The 19,334-nt window shown below is 38.8% G+C and overlaps 1 protein-coding gene across 1 annotated transcript; it reads right to left on the bottom strand.

Moving 5' to 3' along the window:
• Positions 1 to 243: 243 nt before the first annotated feature.
• LOC125107664 (60S ribosomal protein L39-like) lies at positions 244 to 463 on the bottom strand. The gene has a single exon (XM_047742966.1). It carries the CDS (start codon positions 461 to 463, stop codon positions 308 to 310), a length of 156 nt encoding a protein of 51 aa, XP_047598922.1. The 3' UTR covers positions 244 to 307.
• Between the last annotated feature and the right edge of the window lie 18,871 nt (positions 464 to 19,334).

Here is a 19,334-nt window from a genome sequence, read left to right as displayed (position 1 = left end):
CTGCCTTCGGCTCAGGTCATGATCCCAGGGTCCTGGGATCGAGCCCCACATCGGGCTTTCTGCTCAGCAGGGAGCCTGCTTCCTCCTCTCTCTCTGCCTGCCTCTCTGCTTACTTGTGATTTCTCTCTGTCAAATAAATAAATAAAATCTTTAAAAAACAAAACAAAACAAAACAAAACAAAAAAAAAACATGTCTATTGGCCAGGTAGGAGGAATGCTGACAGAGTGATAGAATAGGAACATGGGATCTTCGTGCCACTTAAATATGTGTGCCAATTATGTGTGCCATCTCGTGATATGCGATGCCTTATAGACCCAGCTTTGTTATTCTCCAGGTACTCCTCTTGGAGTTGTACCTGATTTTGTTATCAGTTTTCATCCAAATCCACTGGGGAATGGGACGATTCTGCTTTTGTTTCTTGGCCAGAAACTGTTTGATTCTGAAAGTCTTGTGAGAACACATGGTAAGGAACAGTCAACCACACACACCAAGATGGCAGCAAGAAGGAGAAAAGGACTCTATATTCTTTAAAAGGTAGAGAGATACTTTGAACTTTTCTGTGTTAGCTGTATCTATCACAGGGTTGAGTATATAGTAGGTAATTAATAAATATTTGTTGAATTAAAATCATTCAATCAAATTAAGATTATAGCAGAAAGGAGATACAAAATAAGTTGAGAAGTCAGCTGCTCCAAAGGTCCAAACTGAGTATAATCTTTAAAAAGAGTCCATTGAGGGACACTTGGGGGGCTTAGTCGGTTAAGCCTCTGCCTTTGGCTCAGGTCATGATCTCAGGATCCTAGGACTGAGTCCCGCATGGAGCTTCTTGCTCAGTGGGGAACTTGCTTCTCCCTTTGCCTGCCATTCCCCCTGCTTGTGCTCTTGTGCTCTCTCTGACAAATAAATAAGTACAATCTTTGAAAAAAATCGTTTGTTAATCCTATAAGACAATCAGGACTATTCAGTTGGTTTGCATAATATTCTTCTATGTATGTTGCTCCTGTTTCCCTGTATAAAATGATACCTGTGCCCAGACAATGAGGAGACCACCTAGAATAAGATGGCTGTAGTCAAGCCATAACGTATGTGAATTTTGGTATTAGATTTAGATCTGAAGTCCAACTCTTACCTGTTGTGTACCCTTTCCTTCAATTTTGGAAATTTTTAGTCCCTTAGTAAATTTGAAAGACAAGTACAATAAACACAGTTAATAGTTTGCCATACTGATAATGTAGAGAGATAGAGGTACAGATACACACAAACACAGACCAAACACTGCCCTTTGGCCAAACCAGCCAAAAATAGGCTGCAGACCTTATGACTCTTGGGAACATAAACTATGGAACTCTGAACAAGTTACTTCAACCTCTCTAAGTCTTGGTTTCCTCAGACATAAAAAATGGGGAGGAAGTAATAGTTATGCATTCTTAATAGAGTCATTGTGAGGATTCCTTTTTTTAAAAAAATAGCTATTGTTGAGCACCTGGGTGGCTCAGTTAAGTGTCTGCCTTTGGCTCAGGGTCCTAAGATTGAGTCCCACATTGGGCTTCCTGCTCAGGGGGGAACCTGCCTGTCACTCTCCCTCTGCCTGCCACTCCCCCTGCCTGCCACTCCCCTTGCTTATCTCTGCCAAATGGATAAATAAAATCCTTTTGAAAAAATACATTTGAGTACCTAAAGGACTTTAAGAAGCTCAGATTGAATGGCATTAGTGACTGCCTACTAATAAAAATTTGTATGTGTCACAATATTTGGTCTGAGATTTGCTTTCATTATAATATCCTACATGTTACTAGAACTGCAGACAGAATTCTCAGTAACTATTAATTACAGTCTAGTACTTCTCTTGTAATTATTCATTTAATCACCCTGTCCAAAATAATAATAATATTTGCCTTGTCCACTGGGTAACTAAGATCCATGAAGGTAAAACTATAACTTATTCACCATTGTACCCATAGCCAGAAGCATAGGGTCTGTGTGAGGCCACAAGTTAAAAAACAGTGCTTTAATCTTTATCTAAAAGGGTCATTGCCATTCCTTGTTGAATACTTAAACAATATGATTTTAATGATTATTAAGGTATAATTTGTGTTTATTATTATATAACATATGTTTTAAAGAGACAAAAGAGGAAGTAAAATTCACACTTAATCCCACTGCCCAGAAGTAACCCCTCAATTAATATTTTTTGCATATTCTTTCAAACTTTACTAAAATATAAGCTTTATAGATATATATCTACATGTATGTTTATTAAATGGGACTTATCTTATCAAATACACAAATACAAATCATATAGCCCCTTCTTTACCCCTCATGCGTTGTAAAATTTGCAGCTTAATTGCTTCTTCATGATTTGCCAGACTGTAAGCAAATGAAAGGCAGAAAACCTGTGTCTTACCTGCTTTGGAATTCCTTGGGACCCAGCACATGGTGCTTATATGACTGTTACTATCAAATAAAAATTTGATCCATTAAAACTTAAAAACCAGTTACAGATTCATAATTAACACTTTGGAAAGACTACTTCCTACAGGTTGCGCCATAATCCTTCTCATGAACTAAAACCTCCACATATTTTGAGAACTTGTTTTAGATGAAAGAAAAACTGTAAAATTTAGACTCCAAGATTATGAGACTTCTCTTTTTATTGGAATTTCATTTGAGAGTTCATTGGGATTTTTACATACTTAAAAATAAAAAGCAGGCTTCTGAGAATATGAGTTTGTGCCACCCCACCGCAGAGTATAGTAGTTATTGAGTATAATAGGAAAGTAATTTCAAAGAAAATATTTTTATTTTAGAGGCTAATGGAAATGATTGTTTTATAAGAACTGATGATACTATAAATTTTCAAATTAAAATACTTTAGTACTTTTACTGAAGTTTTCAATCTGCCATTTGAAATGAGCTGGCTTGATTCCTGGAAAGAGGTCTACTATGTATTTATTCAGCCACATAAGTGCTGGACCATATCAGAAAACTCTGTCACTCCCCTCAATTTGGTTTAGATTAGCTCACTTTGTTGGGTGGCTTGATGGTGGCTTGGGAATATATGTATTTTGGGTGCCTGGGTGGCTCAGTCAGTTAAATGGCTGCCTTTGGCTCAGGTCATGATCTCAGGTTACTGGGATTGAGCCCCTCATGGGCCTCCCTGCTCATTGGGGAGTCTGCTTCTCCCTCTCCCTCTACCCTTCTCCCCTGCTCATGCTCTCTCTTGAGCTCCCTCTCTCTCTCAAATAAATGAAATCTTCAAAATAATACCTGCTTTTATTTCCTTTTTTATAAATGTAGTTCAAGCCTCTCTGTATGATCCTTAGTTTCATCCAATAATCTCCCTTGTCTTTCTATCTTCAGATGTTCATTTTCATCCTTTTTGTTATCCATGATGTCATTTTATCCAATAAGTACTCACCCAAACCACTACTAAAGACCCATAGTTGGGCAGAGCATGCTAAGGCTTTCTGTGATGTAACTGACAACAGGTTTTCTTTTATATCTACTTTTGATCCTATGTACCCATTTTTTTAGAGAAATGAAATACTTGGTAGATACAAAAGAATATATGTAAGTTAAAAGCAAAATCATAAAACAAATATTGAATATATTTTTACTTTTAAAATCTTTGTTCCAGAATAATAGACAATATTATCATTAAAATGTTAATGAAACAGTGAGATAGATGATAGATAGATAGATAGATAGATAGTTAGATAGATGTTATTTATCAAACAGGTACTCACCCAAATAACTAAACACTCAAAATGATATGATAAAGGTTACTTGTGAGGTGTGTGTATTAGATTTAATAGATTTCTGCTTCCAACAGATCAGACGGTGCCAGGAAACATTCCCTACAGAACAAATGAACTTTGAAAACCACGAATATTTCAAATATTGCTAGCCTCATAGGAATAAGAACATTTTCCAAAACACACTCTCTTTTAAAAAGTCACATGGGCTGGAATTGATCTCAAACATCCAGGAGAAAGATAGTTCCTGGAGGGCATCTTTATATAATCTCAGTGCTGTCTGGAAGTTCAGCCTTAAACCAGCCATTTGCCAATATGAGTCTTGAAACAAGGACCTGGATCTCGCATATGGAACCTAGGTAGTCACAGGTTGGGGGGGGGGTTACCACCAGCAGAAAAAAAGGGAAATCCTCTACAGAACATTTTCTCAAATTTTCACCTTAAGCACAAGGGATTAAGCAAGAAATTCACAATATTTGTTGCTGAACATACTTGAAAGCAAGCCACTATTGACTAAAAGAAAGAGGAAACAACAGATCTAGGGTGATAGAGACTATAATTGTAGCTATAAAATACAGAACTACATACAAAGTGATTAAGGAAACAGATAAATCAGAGATTATCTATTAAAAAGTGATTGCAAAGGATGGAAGATATAGTTGTAATAAAATATACAGAGGAGAGAGACAAGATGGCAGAGGAGTAGCAGACTGAAATGATATCAGGTCTCAGGAGTTCAGCTAGATAGTTATCAAACCAATCAGAACACCTACAAACTCAACAGGAGATCGAAGAGAAGAAGAGCAGCAATTCTAGGAACAGAAAATCGACCACTTTCTGAAAGGTAGGATGTGCAGAGCAGTGAATCTGAGGCAATGGGAAGATAGACTGCAGGGGGAGGGGCCACCTCCTAGCAAGCGGAGCAGCAACAGAGCACAAAATCAGAACATTTTGAAGTCTGCCCCACTAAGGGGCATCACTCCAAAGGCTAAAGCAGGAGTGGAACCCTCGAAAGGACAGTGTGGTCTCAGGTCCTGTGAGGTCACTGAAAGATCGGGGGCTTGTCTGAGTGTGGCAGAACCCAATGGTATCAGAGTGGGGAGGCTGACTACAGAGACAGAGCTGAGGAGTGAGCTGTCAGCTTGGGGTTACCTTAACTGTGATCTGAGGCACAGTCAGACCACTGCTCTTCGAGCAGGGACCCCACAAGTGGCAGATCCAGGGAGACTCACCTTCCTCCTCTGGAGGCAGGAACCTACTGGGTTTGGAGACTCCAAAAGGGGCCATGCGTCAGAGACAGAAACACTCAGTCACAGGCCAGGTGAGTTCAGAATGATGATTCTCAGGTGCTAGCTGGAGTCGAAAAAGGCCTGGAGGATATTAAAGAAACCTTGTCTGGAGAAATAAAATCTATTTCTGGAGAAATAAAAGAACTAAAATCTAACCAAGCTAAAATCACAAAAAAGAATTAATGAGGTGCAATCAAGAATGGAGGCACTTACTGCTAAGATAAATGAGGCAGAAGAGAGAATTAGTGATAAAGAAGACCAAAGGATGGAGAATAAAGAAAGTGAGCAAAAGAGAGACAAACAACCCCTGGACCACGAAGGGAGAATTTGAGAGAGAAGTGATACCATAAGACGAAACAAAATTAGAATAATTGGGATTCCAGAAGAACAAAAAAGAGAGAGGGGGGCAGAAGGTATATTGGAGCAAATTATAATAGAGAATTTCCCTAATATGGCAAAGGGAACAAGCATCAAAATCCAGGAGGCACAGAGACACCCCCCCCCAAAATCAATAAAAATAAGTCCATACCCCATCATCTAATAGAAAAACATTCAAGTCTTAGTAACAAAGAGAAAATCCTGAAAACAGCTCAGGACAAGAAATCTGTAACATACAATGTAACATACAATAAATCTGTAACATGCAATTCTACAATGGTAGAAATATTAGATTGGCAACAGACATATCATCAGAGACCTAGCAGGCCAGAAAGAACTGGAATGATATATTCAGAGCACTAAATGAGAAAAACATGCAGCCAAGAATACTATATCCAGCTAGGTTATCATTGAAAATAGAAGGAGAGATAAAAAGCTTCCAGGACAAACAAAAATTAAAAGAATTTGCAAACACCAAACCAGCCATAGAGGAAATATTGAAAGGGGTCCTCTAAGCAAAGAGAGAGCCTAAAAGTAGTAGACCAGAAAGGAACAGAGGCAATATACAGTAACAATCACCTTATAGGCAATACAATGGCACTAAATTCATATCTTTCAATAGTTACCCTGAATGTAAATGGGCTAAATGCTCCAATCAAAAGACACAGGGTATCAGAATATATTTTTTTAAAAAAATCAATATTCTGTTTGCAAGAAACTCATTTTAGACCCCAAAAAACCTCCAGATTTAAAGTGAGGAGGTGGAAAACAATTTACCATGCTAATGAACATCAAAAGAAAGCTGGGGTGGCAAGCCTTATATCAGATCAATTAGATTTTAAGCCAAAGACTGTAACAAGAGACAAGGAAGGACACTGTATCATACAAAGGGTCTGCCCAACAAGAAGATCCAACAATTTTAAATATCTATGCCCCTAACATGGGAGCAGCCAACTATATAAGCCAATTAATAACACAATCAAAGAAACACACTGACAATAATACAATAATAGTAGAGGACTTTAACACCCCCCTCACTGAAATGGACAGATCATCCAAGCAAAAGATCAGCAAGGAAATAAAGGCCTTAAATGACACACTGAACCAGATGGATATCACAGATATATTCAGAACATTCCATCCCAAAGCAACAGAATACACATTCTTCTCTAGTGCACTTGGAACATTCTCCAGAATAGATCACATCCTGGGTCACAAATCAGGTCTCAACCAGTACCAAGAGATTAGGATCATTCCCTGCATATTTTCAGACCACAATGCTTTGAAACTAGAACTCAACCACAAGAGGAAAGTTGGAAAGACCCCAAATACACGGAGGCGAAAGAGCATCCTACTAAAGAATGAATGGGTTGACCAGGAAATTAAAGAAGAATTAAAAAAATTCAGGAAACAAAAATGAAAGCACAACTGTTCAAAATCTTGGGACACAGCAAAAGTGGTCCTGAGAGGAAAGTATATAGCCATACAAGCTTTTCTCAGGAAACAAGAAAGGTCTTCAAGTACACAACCTAGCTCTACACCTATATGAGCTGGAGAAAGAACAGCAAAGAAAGCCTAAACCCAGCAGGAGAAGAGAAATAATAAAGATCAGAGCAGAAATCAATGAAATAGAAACCAAAAGAACAGTAGAACAACTTAACAAAAGTAGGAGCTGGTTCTTTGAAAGAATTAATAAGATTGATAAACCCCTGACCAGACTTATCAAAAAGAAAAGAGAAAGGACCCAAATAAATAAAATCATGTATGATAGAGGAGAGATCACAACCAACACCAAAGAAATACAAACAATTATAAGAACATGTTATGAGCAACTATGCCCTAGCAAATTTGACAATCCAGAAGAAATGGATCCATTCCTACAGACATATAAACTACCAAAACTGAACAGGGAAGAAATAGGAAAACTGAACAGACCCATAACCAGTAAGGAGATTGAAGTAGTCCTCAAAAATCTCCCAACAAACAAGACGCAGGGCCAGACAGCTTCCCAGGGGAATTCTACCAAACATTTAAAGAAGAATTCATACCTATTCTTCTGAAACTGTTCCAAAAAATAGAAATGGAAAGAAAACTGCCAAACTCATTTTATGAGTCCAGCATTACCTTGATCCCAAAACCAGACAATGACCCTATAAAAAAGAGAATTACAGACCAATATCTTTTAAGAACATGGATGCAAAAATTCTCACCAAAATACTAGCCAATAGGATCCAACAGTACATTAAAAGGATTATTCACCACAACCAAGTGGGTTTTATTCCTGGGCTGCAAGGTTGGTTCAGCATCCGCAAATCAATCAATGTGATACAATGCATTAATAAAAGAAAGAACAAGAACCATATGACACTCTCAATAGATGCTGAAAAGCATTTGACAAAGTACAGCATCCTTTCTTGATTAAAACTCTTCAAAGTGTAAGGATAGAGGGTACATATCTCAATATCATCAAAGCCATCTATGAAAAACCCACAGCGAGTATCTATTCTCAATGGGAAAAAACTGAGAGCTTTTCCCCTAAGATCAGGAACATGGCAGGGATGTCCACTATCACCACTGCTATTCAATTCAACATAGTATTAGAAGTCCTAGCCTCAGCAATCAGACAACCAAAAGAAATTCAAGGCACCAAATCAGCAAAGAAGAAGTCCAACTCTCACTCTTTGCAGATGATATGATACTTTATGTGGAAAACCCAAAAGACTCCACTCCAGAACTACTAGAACTCATACAGGAATTTAGTAACGTGTCAGGATATAAAATCAATGCACAGAAATCAGTAGCATTTCTCTACACCAACAACAAGACAGAAGAAAGAAAAATTAAGGAATCGATCCAATTTACAATTGCACCCAAAACTGTAAGATACCTGGGAATAAACCTAACCAAAGAGGTAAAGAATATACTCAGAAAACTATAAAGTATTCATGAAAGAAATTGAGGAAGACCTAAGAAATGGAAAAACATTCCCTGCTCATGGATTCAAAGAATAAATATTATGAAAATGTCTATGCTACATAAAGCAATCTACACATTTAATGCAATCCCTATCAAAATACCATCTTTTTTTTTTTCAAAGAAATGGAACAAATAATCCTAAAATTTATATGGAACCAGAAAAGACCCCGAATTGCCAAAGGAGTGTTGAAAAAGAAAGCCAAAGTTGGTGGCATCTCAATTCCAGACTTCAAGCTCTATTTCAAAGCTATAATCATCAAGACAGTGTGGTACTGGCACAAAAACAGATGTATAGATCAAAGGTACAGAATAGAGAGCCCAGAAATAGGCCCTCAACTCTATGATCAACTAATCTTTGACAAAGCAGGAAAGAATGTCCAGTGGAAAAAAGACAGTCTCTTCAAAAAATGGCATTGGGGAAATTGGACAGCCACATGCAAAAAAATGAAACTGGACCATTTCTTCACACCACACACAAAAATAGACTCAAAATGGATGAAGGACCTCAATGTGAGACAGGAATCTATCAAAATCCTTGAGGAGAACACAGGCAGCAACCTCTTTGACCTCAGCCGCAGCAACTTCTTCCTAGAAACATTACCAAAGGCAAGGGAAGCAAGAGCAAAAATGAACTATTGGGACTTCATCAAGATCAAAAGCTTTTGCACAGCAAAGGAAACAGTTAACAAAACCAAAAGACAACTGACAGAATGGGAGAAGATATTTGCAAATGACATATCAGACAAAGGGCTAGTGTCCAAAATCTATAAAAAACTTGGCAAATTCAACACCCAAAGAACAAATAATCCAATCTAGAAATGGGCAGAAGACATGAACAGACATTTCTGCAAAGAAGACATCCAGATGGCCAACAGACACATGAAAAAGTGCTCCACATCACTCAGCATGAGGGAAATACAAATCAAAACCACAATGAGATACCACCTCACACCAGTCAGAATGGCTAAAATTAACAAGTCAGGAAATGACAGATGCTGGCAAGGACGCGGAGAAAGGGGAACCCTCCTACACTATTGATGGGAATGCAAGCTGGTACAACCACTCTGGAAAACAGCTTGGAGGTTCCTCAAAAAGTTGAAAATAGAGTTACCTTATGACCCAGCAATTGCACTACTGGGTATTTACCTAAAGATATAAACATAGTGATCTGAAGGGGCACGTGCACCCGAATGTTTATAGCAGCAATGTCCACAATAGCCAAAATGGAAAGAACCTAGATGTCCATCAACAGATGAATGGATAAAGAAGAGGTGGTATATATACACAATGGAATACTATGCAGCCATCAAAAGAAATGAAATTTTGCCATTTGGGACAACATGGATGGAACTAGAGGGTATTATGCTTAGTGAAATAAGTCAATCAGAGAAAGACGATTATCATATGATCTCCCTGATATGAGGAATTTGAGAGGCAATGTGGGAGGTTTGGGGGGTAGGGAAGGGAAAAATGAAACAAGATGGGATCAGGAAGGAAACAAACCATAAGAGACTCTTAAGCTCACAAAACAAACTGAGGTTTGCTGGAGGTAGAGATGGTATGGAGAGGGTGGTTAGGTTATGGACGTTGGGAAGGGTATGTAAAATGGTGAGTGCTGTGAAGTGTGTAAGCCTGATGATTCACAGACCTGTACCCCTGGGGCAAATAATATGTTATATGTTAATAAAATTTTTAAAATTAAAAATAAATAAATAAATAAACTTACAGAATGGAAACAGATAACATTGAGATCAAAATCTCAAACCAGTGGCCTAAAAAAAAAAAAAATAAAACACAGCTAAAGAGAGAATTAATGACCAGTACACGCACGCGTGTGCGTGCGCACGCGCGCAAGCAAATTACCCAGAATGAAACAGAGAAGACAGGGAAATGCAAAATACAGAGATATTAAGACATATAGAGAGCAGAATAATAGTGACTAACAAAATTCTAAGTAAAATTACAGAAGAAGAGAACAGAGAACAAATAAAAATATTGTAGCTGATCAAGATAGCTGATCAAGAAAATAATATGGTGAAATTGATTCCAAAAATACAGGTCTTTGAAAAAATGTTTTATTATAGATACATAGTCATGTGCTTTAAAGTTTTAAAAATGCTATACTTCAGCTGAGGAATATTTTACATTTTTTCAGACATTTTTTACCACTTGTGATGTTGATTATAAAAATTATTTAATAGAATTCTAGTAAGTCCAAAGTAAGCAGAAGCAAGGAAAGAAAATAAAGTGGAAATCAGTGAAATAGAAATGGACAAATGATAGAGAAAAATGAATGAAACCAAAAGCTGATTCTTTTAAATTTAAATAAAATTGACAGTTACGATGAGCACTGAATAATGTATGGAAGTGCTGAATCACTATATTGTACACCTGAAACTAATACAACACTGTTTGTTAACTATACTGGAATAAAATAAAAACTTAATTTAAAAAAACTATTTAAAGTGTGCCTGGGTGGCTCAGTCAGCTGGGTGCCTGACTCTTGGTTTCTGCTCTGGTCATGATCTCAGGGTGGCAGGATCGAGCCCCCACCTGCGGCTCTGCGCTCACTCCCCCTCTGCTCCCAACCCGCACTCCCGCTCACCCACTCTGTCTCTCTAAAATAAATAAATAAATAATTTTTTTTAAAAAACCATTTACTAGAATTCTCGTACCTTTCTATTAAATAAAGTTAGCATTCCTGAGAGCAAAATTTAGTTGCACAAATTTATGGAGGACTTCAAGTTTACAGTCAAGACCTGCAGGAAGCATGTATCAATAGGAGAAGAAAAGTGAAGATTGCTTATTGTGATGGACAGAAAAGAGAAAGAAAGTGTAAATGAAATTAAAACAGCCTTAGTACCTCTAATCTAGTGAAACTTGTCTTCTAAGATATTAAATTGCTTAGATATGAAACTTGGAACATTTAAGAAATCTCTAGATTAAAATCTAACAACAGGTTTAGCACGTTTTTGTTTATTGAAAAGGTCACACATTTACTTTACTTTGATCTTGTAAATACTTAAATTATGTAATGCATAATTTGTATTTATATTTCATATGCACAGTTAGCATTATGAACATGTTTTATAAGTTACCTCCATTTGTTTTCCCCACCACCCAAGAAAGTAGACTATTTTTGTAAGAGGAGAATAAAGCCAAGTGAGTTAGGTATCTTGCCAAAATCACAAAGTTGGCAAAAAGAACACGGTCTGGTAACATTTTTGAGTAGCACGATTTGGTTTTTTATGGTCGTTGTGAAAATACTGTTCTTACATGAACATTCAGAACTAATCATTCAATGCCAGTGGTGGATAAAATGAAATGAAAATTTCTAGTTGCTAGATCATTTCTATGACTTCCTCTTCAAACTTTTCCCAGAGCTCCCACTGTTAAAATTAGCTCGCTTTCATTCTGCCGTTCCTCCAGTTCCGCTCTGATGAGGTTCTAATGAGATGGGAGGAGGGAAAAGTCAGGCAGAAGCAAAAAGGTGGGGCAGCAGCTTTAAGATTCACTTGAAGTAACAAAGCCATCAATAACTGAGCCACCTCTTATTAACAGATAGGATATCTATCCCCATTGACTTTGCATTTTTAGAAAAATCTGAGGGGAGATTAAGGCTCTATTATGTGGAAGCAAATAAATTATGACTCTGAGACTCTCTGGTGAGTCCGATGGATACTTTGCATGTGGTCTGGTACGCATCAAGCAATAGATTGCTATCTGAAATTGGGCAATAAATCGTTTAAAAAGAGATGAGTTTGCATTGAATTGTCAGGCACATCACTGGCCAAAATAGCTGTTTTTAATAAATGGGATTTGATGCCGGATCATCTCCATTCATTTTCATCTATGTTTCAAAGGCTATGGTCCCACTAAATAATATTATATCTCACCACAAACACCAATGTTAATGTGATCCTTTCCTTCTGGGATGACCTGATCCAAGTACCATACAAAGAACACATCACTGAGTGCTAAAAATAAATCCAGCGTGAGGCAGAGTTTCCCTCTTTCATCTTCCACATTGGGGTATTATTACAATTTTAATGATCTGCCTAGGAATTTTCATACACTCTGCTTCTTTTGAAGGAAGGACAGGAAACCTATTGAAACACACCAATCTCCTTGAAATGTCTACAGCAACAGAGCAGTGGGAATATATGCTTTGCTATAAAGAAAGGGAGAAAAAGAGTAAAGCAATCATAAATGTATCACTTTGGTCTGTTATGATATACTACTTTTCCTTTAGAGGGAACAGGTACTTGTGTTCTAATATTGTATTTCCAGTTACTATATTATTCCTTTAAGGTATTCAGAGCATTAAAAACCTCCACCAAAAAAATTTTTTTTCTCCCTAAATATTTTATATGCTTTAGAACTTTGTAGACACTTCAGTGTAATCATTTGATTACGTATCTGGCCAAGCTCCTTTTATTTCTTCCCAAAGGGAAATTTAACAATTATTTTAAATGATTGAAAATTCATTTATATACCTGGGAAGTCTTATATGCTTATTTAAAACACAAGCTTTGCCAAAAATTACTTAGAAGTGCTAGCAGTTCGGGCAGGGATAATGCAGGAGGGACCAATGTTTGAGTAGTTAACTATTCCTTCCAATGTTTATCCTGTTTAAACTTCTCAACAAACCCTTCATATCAGCCAACCCTGTGTGGAAGGAAAATGTTGCAAACGTCAAGGTCAAACAAACGAACTTTCCCTAAACTCATTTACTTCTCAAAAATACATCACGTTTTGTTTTATTTTTTTAAGATTTTATTTTTGTTTATTTGAGAGAGAGCAAGAGATATTACAGAGAAGAAGAAGCAGACTCCCAAACTGAGCAGAGAGCCTGACTTGGGGCTCCATCCCAAGACCCTGAGATCACTACCAAAGCCAAAGGCAGATGCTTAACTGACTGAGCCACCCAGGTGCCCCTCAAGAATACATCACATTTTAGTTCACTCAACATTTGGGATATATATATATATATTTGGCGGGGGGGGGGGGGGCGGCCGGGTGTCAAAGAAAGGGAGAGTACAAGCAAGGGAGTGGCAGGCAGAGGGAAAAGCAGATTCCCTGCTGAGCAAAGAGGCTTATGTGGGACTTGATCCCAGGACCTGAGATGGTGACCTGAGCCGAAGTCAGATGCTTAATCAACTGAGCAACCCTGGTGTCCCTGGATTATAATTTTTTATAAACAATTTCTTTTTCCAGAGCTAAGTGTCCTTCTTTCCTGTCATTGGTAAGAGAAATCATAATTATATCAATAAGGTAACACAACTTCTTGATGATGAAATGCTGTAATATCATTCACTTTTTTTTTAAAGACATTCTTTCTGGAATCTTCATGTTGTAATTTGATTTATCCCAGGATTTTATCATGTTACTAGATTCATTTGAATGTTTTTTTGGTTTATCTATCCTCTTTTCTCTTGGATTTGTTTTCACTTTTCTTGACACATCCTTAAATAAATTTTTCAAAAAAAGTAAATGAGAGGGAAAAGTTTTTGGACTCCCTGCTTTTCTGGAAATGTGTTTTTGACTAGATACAAAATTCTAGAATAAAACATTTCTTTTCAGAACTTAAAGTTATTGAATCATTAGCTTGCATCTAGTGCAATTGATGGAAAGCCTGAAACCAATGTAATTCCTTTTCTTTTGTAGGTAAGTAGTTTTTCTATGAATAATTTTTAGTCTTCCTTTTTTTCATCATCTTCTGAAATTTATCAGGGATATACTTGATATAAGATGTTAGACACTATTATTCAGAAACTATTATTATGGATTTTCATAGGCCCTTTCAATGTGATCATTCAGGTATTCTGACTATTCTGAGAAAAAAATTATTTTGTTCATTTGTTTGTCTGTTTTCATCTCTTCTGTTTTCTCAATTCTCCATTTTTGGAACTCCTACTGGATGTTGGTTGGAGCTCATGGATGGTTCTCCATTTGTCTTAATTTTTCTCTACTTCATCAGTCATACCTATAATTACCAGGAACTCCCCCTTTTTCTCTAGCAGCTCCTTTCCTAAAATAGCTCATTCTTAGTTTCGGTGTCTTCCTGACTCTGGGAAAATAACCAGTTTAAATGACTTGAAGAAGTAAGAACTTAAGGCCATTGGTGTTGATCTTTCATCTGAGAAATTTTGCTGTGAACAATGATAGAAAAATAAGATGGTAGCTAGAGATTTTAACAGTCAAGTGAGTATGTTTTGTTTTGATTTTTTTGTTGTTGTTCCACGATAAGAGAGATCTGTGTGTTTTTGAAGGCCAGCAGGAAGAATTAAGAGTCCTTAGAGAACAAGGACTCCGTTACACACACACACACACACACAACAATAGCTGGTATTTGGCCACTGTACACCAGTACAGTTGCGGCAACATTAAAATACCCAATTACTTCCTTGATCGTCAGTAAAGGCCACTGCCACAATTCCTTTGAGGGCTATGTAAGACTCCAGCATTCCTGAAGCTGCCCAGTAACTGCCTTGAGAACACTGAAAGCTTTCCTCAATGCAGAAGCTAAAGGGTTATTCCTGGAATACAGAGAAACTCCAGAACTCTGCTCTAGTAATAAAGGAGAACTTCTTTAGTTACTAAGTGCTATGCACATCAGCTCCCCAGATTTCCCTTTCCTGCCCACAGATTGTTTTTGAGGACTTCAGAAGGTAGGCTTTGCCAACTCATGCCCTCTGCCCAGCCCCAAGGAGTTCGGAATTGACACCACAAGGAAGCCACTCGGCACTGCCCAGCTTGCCAGTCACCCACCGTGGTTCTGACATACTACTGCCATCCTAACATACACCTCAACCAGAGCAGGCCAACAGGATGGGAGGGAGCATCCCTGTCCACAGTACTGACACCCTGAAGCAGATGCCAAGTGCCTACCTGCGCTCCCCGGGCTATGGCCAACTGCCACCGGCCTCGTGTTCCTTAGAAGATTGCTATGCGGTCTATACCTCCATAGAACTTTGGTTCTGAGAGCACAGGAGAGAGGAAAGGATTGCAAATATGTAGGTAATGAGGCCATTGCACAAAATGGCGAATGCTTTAGTTCTGGTGGCCTGGCCTCAGAAGAAAATGGAAAGAGCCTGAGGGCAGTTAGGGCCTGGAAACACCTGGGACGCTTACATAGTGGCCAAGGCCAGAGGGAATTTAGCGTCATGTGTGGGAAATTGCTGTGGCTAAGAGAGACTCGCTCCCAAGTGTGGTCATTTCTGAAGCATTTATGAAAGAGTTCATAAAGGGATCCAGTTGGGCCTAGGATGAAAAAGGATTAAGCAGCAGGTCACCTGGCTGGCCCAGTCCATAGAGCATGTGACTCTTGGCTTTAGGGTCATGAGTTTGGGTCCCACATTGAGATAGAGTCTACTTTAAAAAAAAAAAAAGGTCAAAGAAAAGAAACAGAAAAAGTAACCACAAAAAACCAGGAGTGGGAAGGCACTGGTTAACCATCTTTCAGGAGAACAAACAACACAGACAATCAAATGTGAGGAATAAATGGTGACTGGGACCAGTGTTGCCATCTAGATTGCTTGGGAGCCCAACCAATGACCCTAATGCCACGAGAAACTCTTGGGATCTTCAGACACAACCTGAAAAACAAGTAGGAAAGAATGTCCTTGGAAAGACTTTATGTTACAATTCAATGTAGAGAGAAAACCAGTTTGATATAGAAATGAGTAAATGGGGGAGGAGTCAAGATGGCGGAGAAGTAGCAGGCTGAGACTACTTCGGGTAGCGGGAGATCAGCTAAATAGCTTATCTAAAGATTGCAAACACCTACAAATCGAATGGGAGATTGAAGAGAAGAAGAACAGCAATTCTAGAAACCGAAAATCAACCACTATCTGAAAGGTAGGACTGGCGGAGAAGTGAATCCAAAGCCACGGGAAGATAGACCGCGGGGGGAGGGGCCGGCTCCCGGCGAGCGGCGGAGCAACGGAGCAAAATCAGGACTTTTAAAAGTCTGTTCCACTGAGGGACATCGCTCCAGAGGCTTAACTGGGGTGAAGCCCAGGTGGGGTCAGCGCAGCCTCAGGTCCCGCAGGGTCGCAGAAGGATGGGGGGTGACTGAGTGTCGCAGAGCTTACCGGTATTAGAACGGGGAAGCCGGCTGCAGAGACAGAGCCGAGGAGTGGCTCTCAGCTCGGGGTTGCCTTGAACCGGTCGCAGGCTCGGTCGGCTCGGAGCGCGGCCGGAGGCCAGGGTGACGGGAGTCATTGGGCGCTGTTCTCTGAGGGCACACTGAGGAGTGGGGCCCCGGGCTCTCGGCTCCTCTGGGCTGGAGACCGGGAGGCCGCCATCTTCATTCCCGTCCTCCGGACTCTACGGAAAGCGCTCAGGGAACAAAAGCTCCCGAAAGCAAACCCGAGCGGATTACTCAGCGCGGCCCCGGGTAAGGGCGGTGCAACTCCGCCTGGGGCAAAGACGCTTGAGAATCACTACAACAGGCCCCTCCCCCAGAAGATCAACGGGAAACCCAGCCAGGACCAAGTTCACCTACCAAGGAGTGCTGTTTCAATACCAAGGAGAGCGGCGGAATTCCAGAGGAGAAGAAAGCAAAGCACGGAACTCATGGCTTTCTCCCCATGATTTTTTAGCCTTGCAGTTAATTTAATTTTTTTTCTTTTTCAATTTTTTTTTCTTTTTCTCTTCTTCTGCTAAATTTTTTTTAACTTTTACCGTTTTCTTTTTTAACGCTTTTTAAATAGTTTATCTAATATATATATATTTTTTCCTCTTCTAATATTTTTTCTTTATCAGCTTCTTTTTTTAAATAGTTTCTTTTTTTTTTTCTTTTTGAACCCCTTTTTATCCCCTTTCTCCCCCCCTCACGATTTGGGATCTCTTCTGATTTGGCTAAAGCATATTTTCCTGGGGTTGTTGCCACCATTTTAGTATTATACTTGCTCCTTCATAAACTCTTATCTGGACAAAATGACAAGGTGGAAAAATTCACAACAAAAAAAAAGAACAAGAGGCAGTACCAAAGGCTAGGGACCTAATCAATACAGACATTGGTAATATGTCAGATATAGAGTTCAGAATGACGATTCTCAAGGTTCTAGCTGGGCTTGAAAAAGGCATGGAAGATATTAAAGCAACCCTCTCGGGAGATATAAAAGCCCTTTCTGAAGACATAAAAGAACTAAAATCGAACCAAGTTGAAATCAAAAAAGCTATTAATGAGGTGCAATCAAAAATGGAGGCTCTCACTGCTAGGATAAATGAGGCAGAAGAAAGAATTAGCGATATAGAAGACCAAATGACAGAGAATAAAGAAGCTGAGCAAAAGAGGGACAAACAGCTACTGGACCACGAGGGGAGAATTCGAGACATAAGTGACACCATAAGACGAAACAACATTAGAATAATTGGGATTCCAGAAGAAGAGGAAACAGAGAGGGGAGCAGAAGGTATGTTGGAGAGAATTATTGGAGAGAATTTCCCCAATATGGCAAAGGGAACAAGCATCAAAATTCAAGAGGTTCAGAGAACCCCCCTCAAAATCAATAAGAATAGGTCCACACCCCGTCACCTAATAGTAAAATTGACAAGTCTTAGTGACAAAGAAAAGATCCTGAAAGCAGCCCGGGAAAAGAAGTCTGTAACGTACAATGGTAAAAATATTAGATTGGCAGCAGACTTATCCACAGAGACCTGGCAGGCCAGAAAGAGCTGGCATGATATATTCAGAGTACTAAATGAGAAAAACATGCAGCCAAGAATACTATATCCAGCTAGGCTATCATTGAAAATAGAAGGAGAGATTAAAAGCTTCCAGGACAAACAAAAACTGAAAGAATTTGCAAATACCAAATCAGCTCTACAGGAAATATTGAAAGGGGTCCTCTAAGCAAAGAGAGACGCTAAAAGTAGTAGATCAGAAAGAAACAGAGACAATATACAATAACAGTCACCTTACAGGCAATACAATGGCACTAAATTCATATCTCTCAATACTTACCCTGAATGTTAATGGGCTAAATGCCCCAATCAAAAGACACAGGGTATCAGAATGGATAAAAAAACAAAACCCATCTATATGTTGCCTACAAGAAACTCATCTTAAACCCGAAGACACCTCCAGGTTTAAAGTGAGGGGGTGGAAAAGAATTTACCATGCTAATGGACATCAGAAGAAAGCAGGAGTGGCAATCCTTATAGCAGATCAATTAGATTTTAAGCCAAAGACTATAATAAGAGATGAGGAAGGACACTATATCATACTCAAAGGAACTGTCCAACAAGAAGATCTAACAATTTTAAATATCTATGCCCCTAACGTGGGAGCAGCCAACTATATAAACCAATTAATAACAAAATCAAAGAAACACATCGACAAGAATACAATAATAGTAGGGGATTTTAACACTCCCCTCACTGAAATGGACAGATCATCCAAGCCAAAGATCAACAAGGAAATCAAGGCCTTAAATGACACACTGGACCAGATAGACATCACAGATATATTCAGAACATTTCATCCCAAAGCCACAGAATACACATTCTTCTCTAGTGCACATGGAACATTCTCCAGAATAGATCACATTCTTGGTCCTAAATCAAGTCTCAACCGGTATCAAAAGATTGGGATCATTCCCTGCATATTTTCAGACCACAATGCTCTAAAGCTAGAACTCAATCAATCACAAGAGGAAATTTGGAAAGAACCCAAATACATGGAGACTAAACAGCATCCTTCTAAAGAATGAAAGGGTCAACCAGGAAATTAAAGAAGAATTGAAAAAATTTATGGAAACAAATGATAATGAAAACACAACGGTTCAGAATCTGGGACACAACAAAGGCAGTCCTGAGAGGAAAATATATAGCGGTACAAGCCTTTCTCAAGAAACAAGAAAGGTCTCAGGTACACAACCTAACCCTACACCTAAAGGAGCTGGAGAAAGAACAAGAAAGAAACCC

The sequence above is a fragment of the Lutra lutra genome, chromosome 8, assembly GCF_902655055.1.
Source record: "Lutra lutra chromosome 8, mLutLut1.2, whole genome shotgun sequence".
In the NCBI taxonomy this organism is placed as follows: domain Eukaryota; kingdom Metazoa; phylum Chordata; class Mammalia; order Carnivora; family Mustelidae; genus Lutra; species Lutra lutra.
The sequence above is the reverse complement of the archived record's forward strand: the minus strand, read 5'-3'. Positions and strand labels throughout refer to the sequence as shown.

Bases quoted from the DNA above. Each gene is read 5' to 3' on its own strand.
- LOC125107664 (XM_047742966.1), bottom strand. From the start codon at position 463: ATGTGTTCTCACAAGACTTTCAGAATCAAACAGTTTCTGGCCAAGAAA.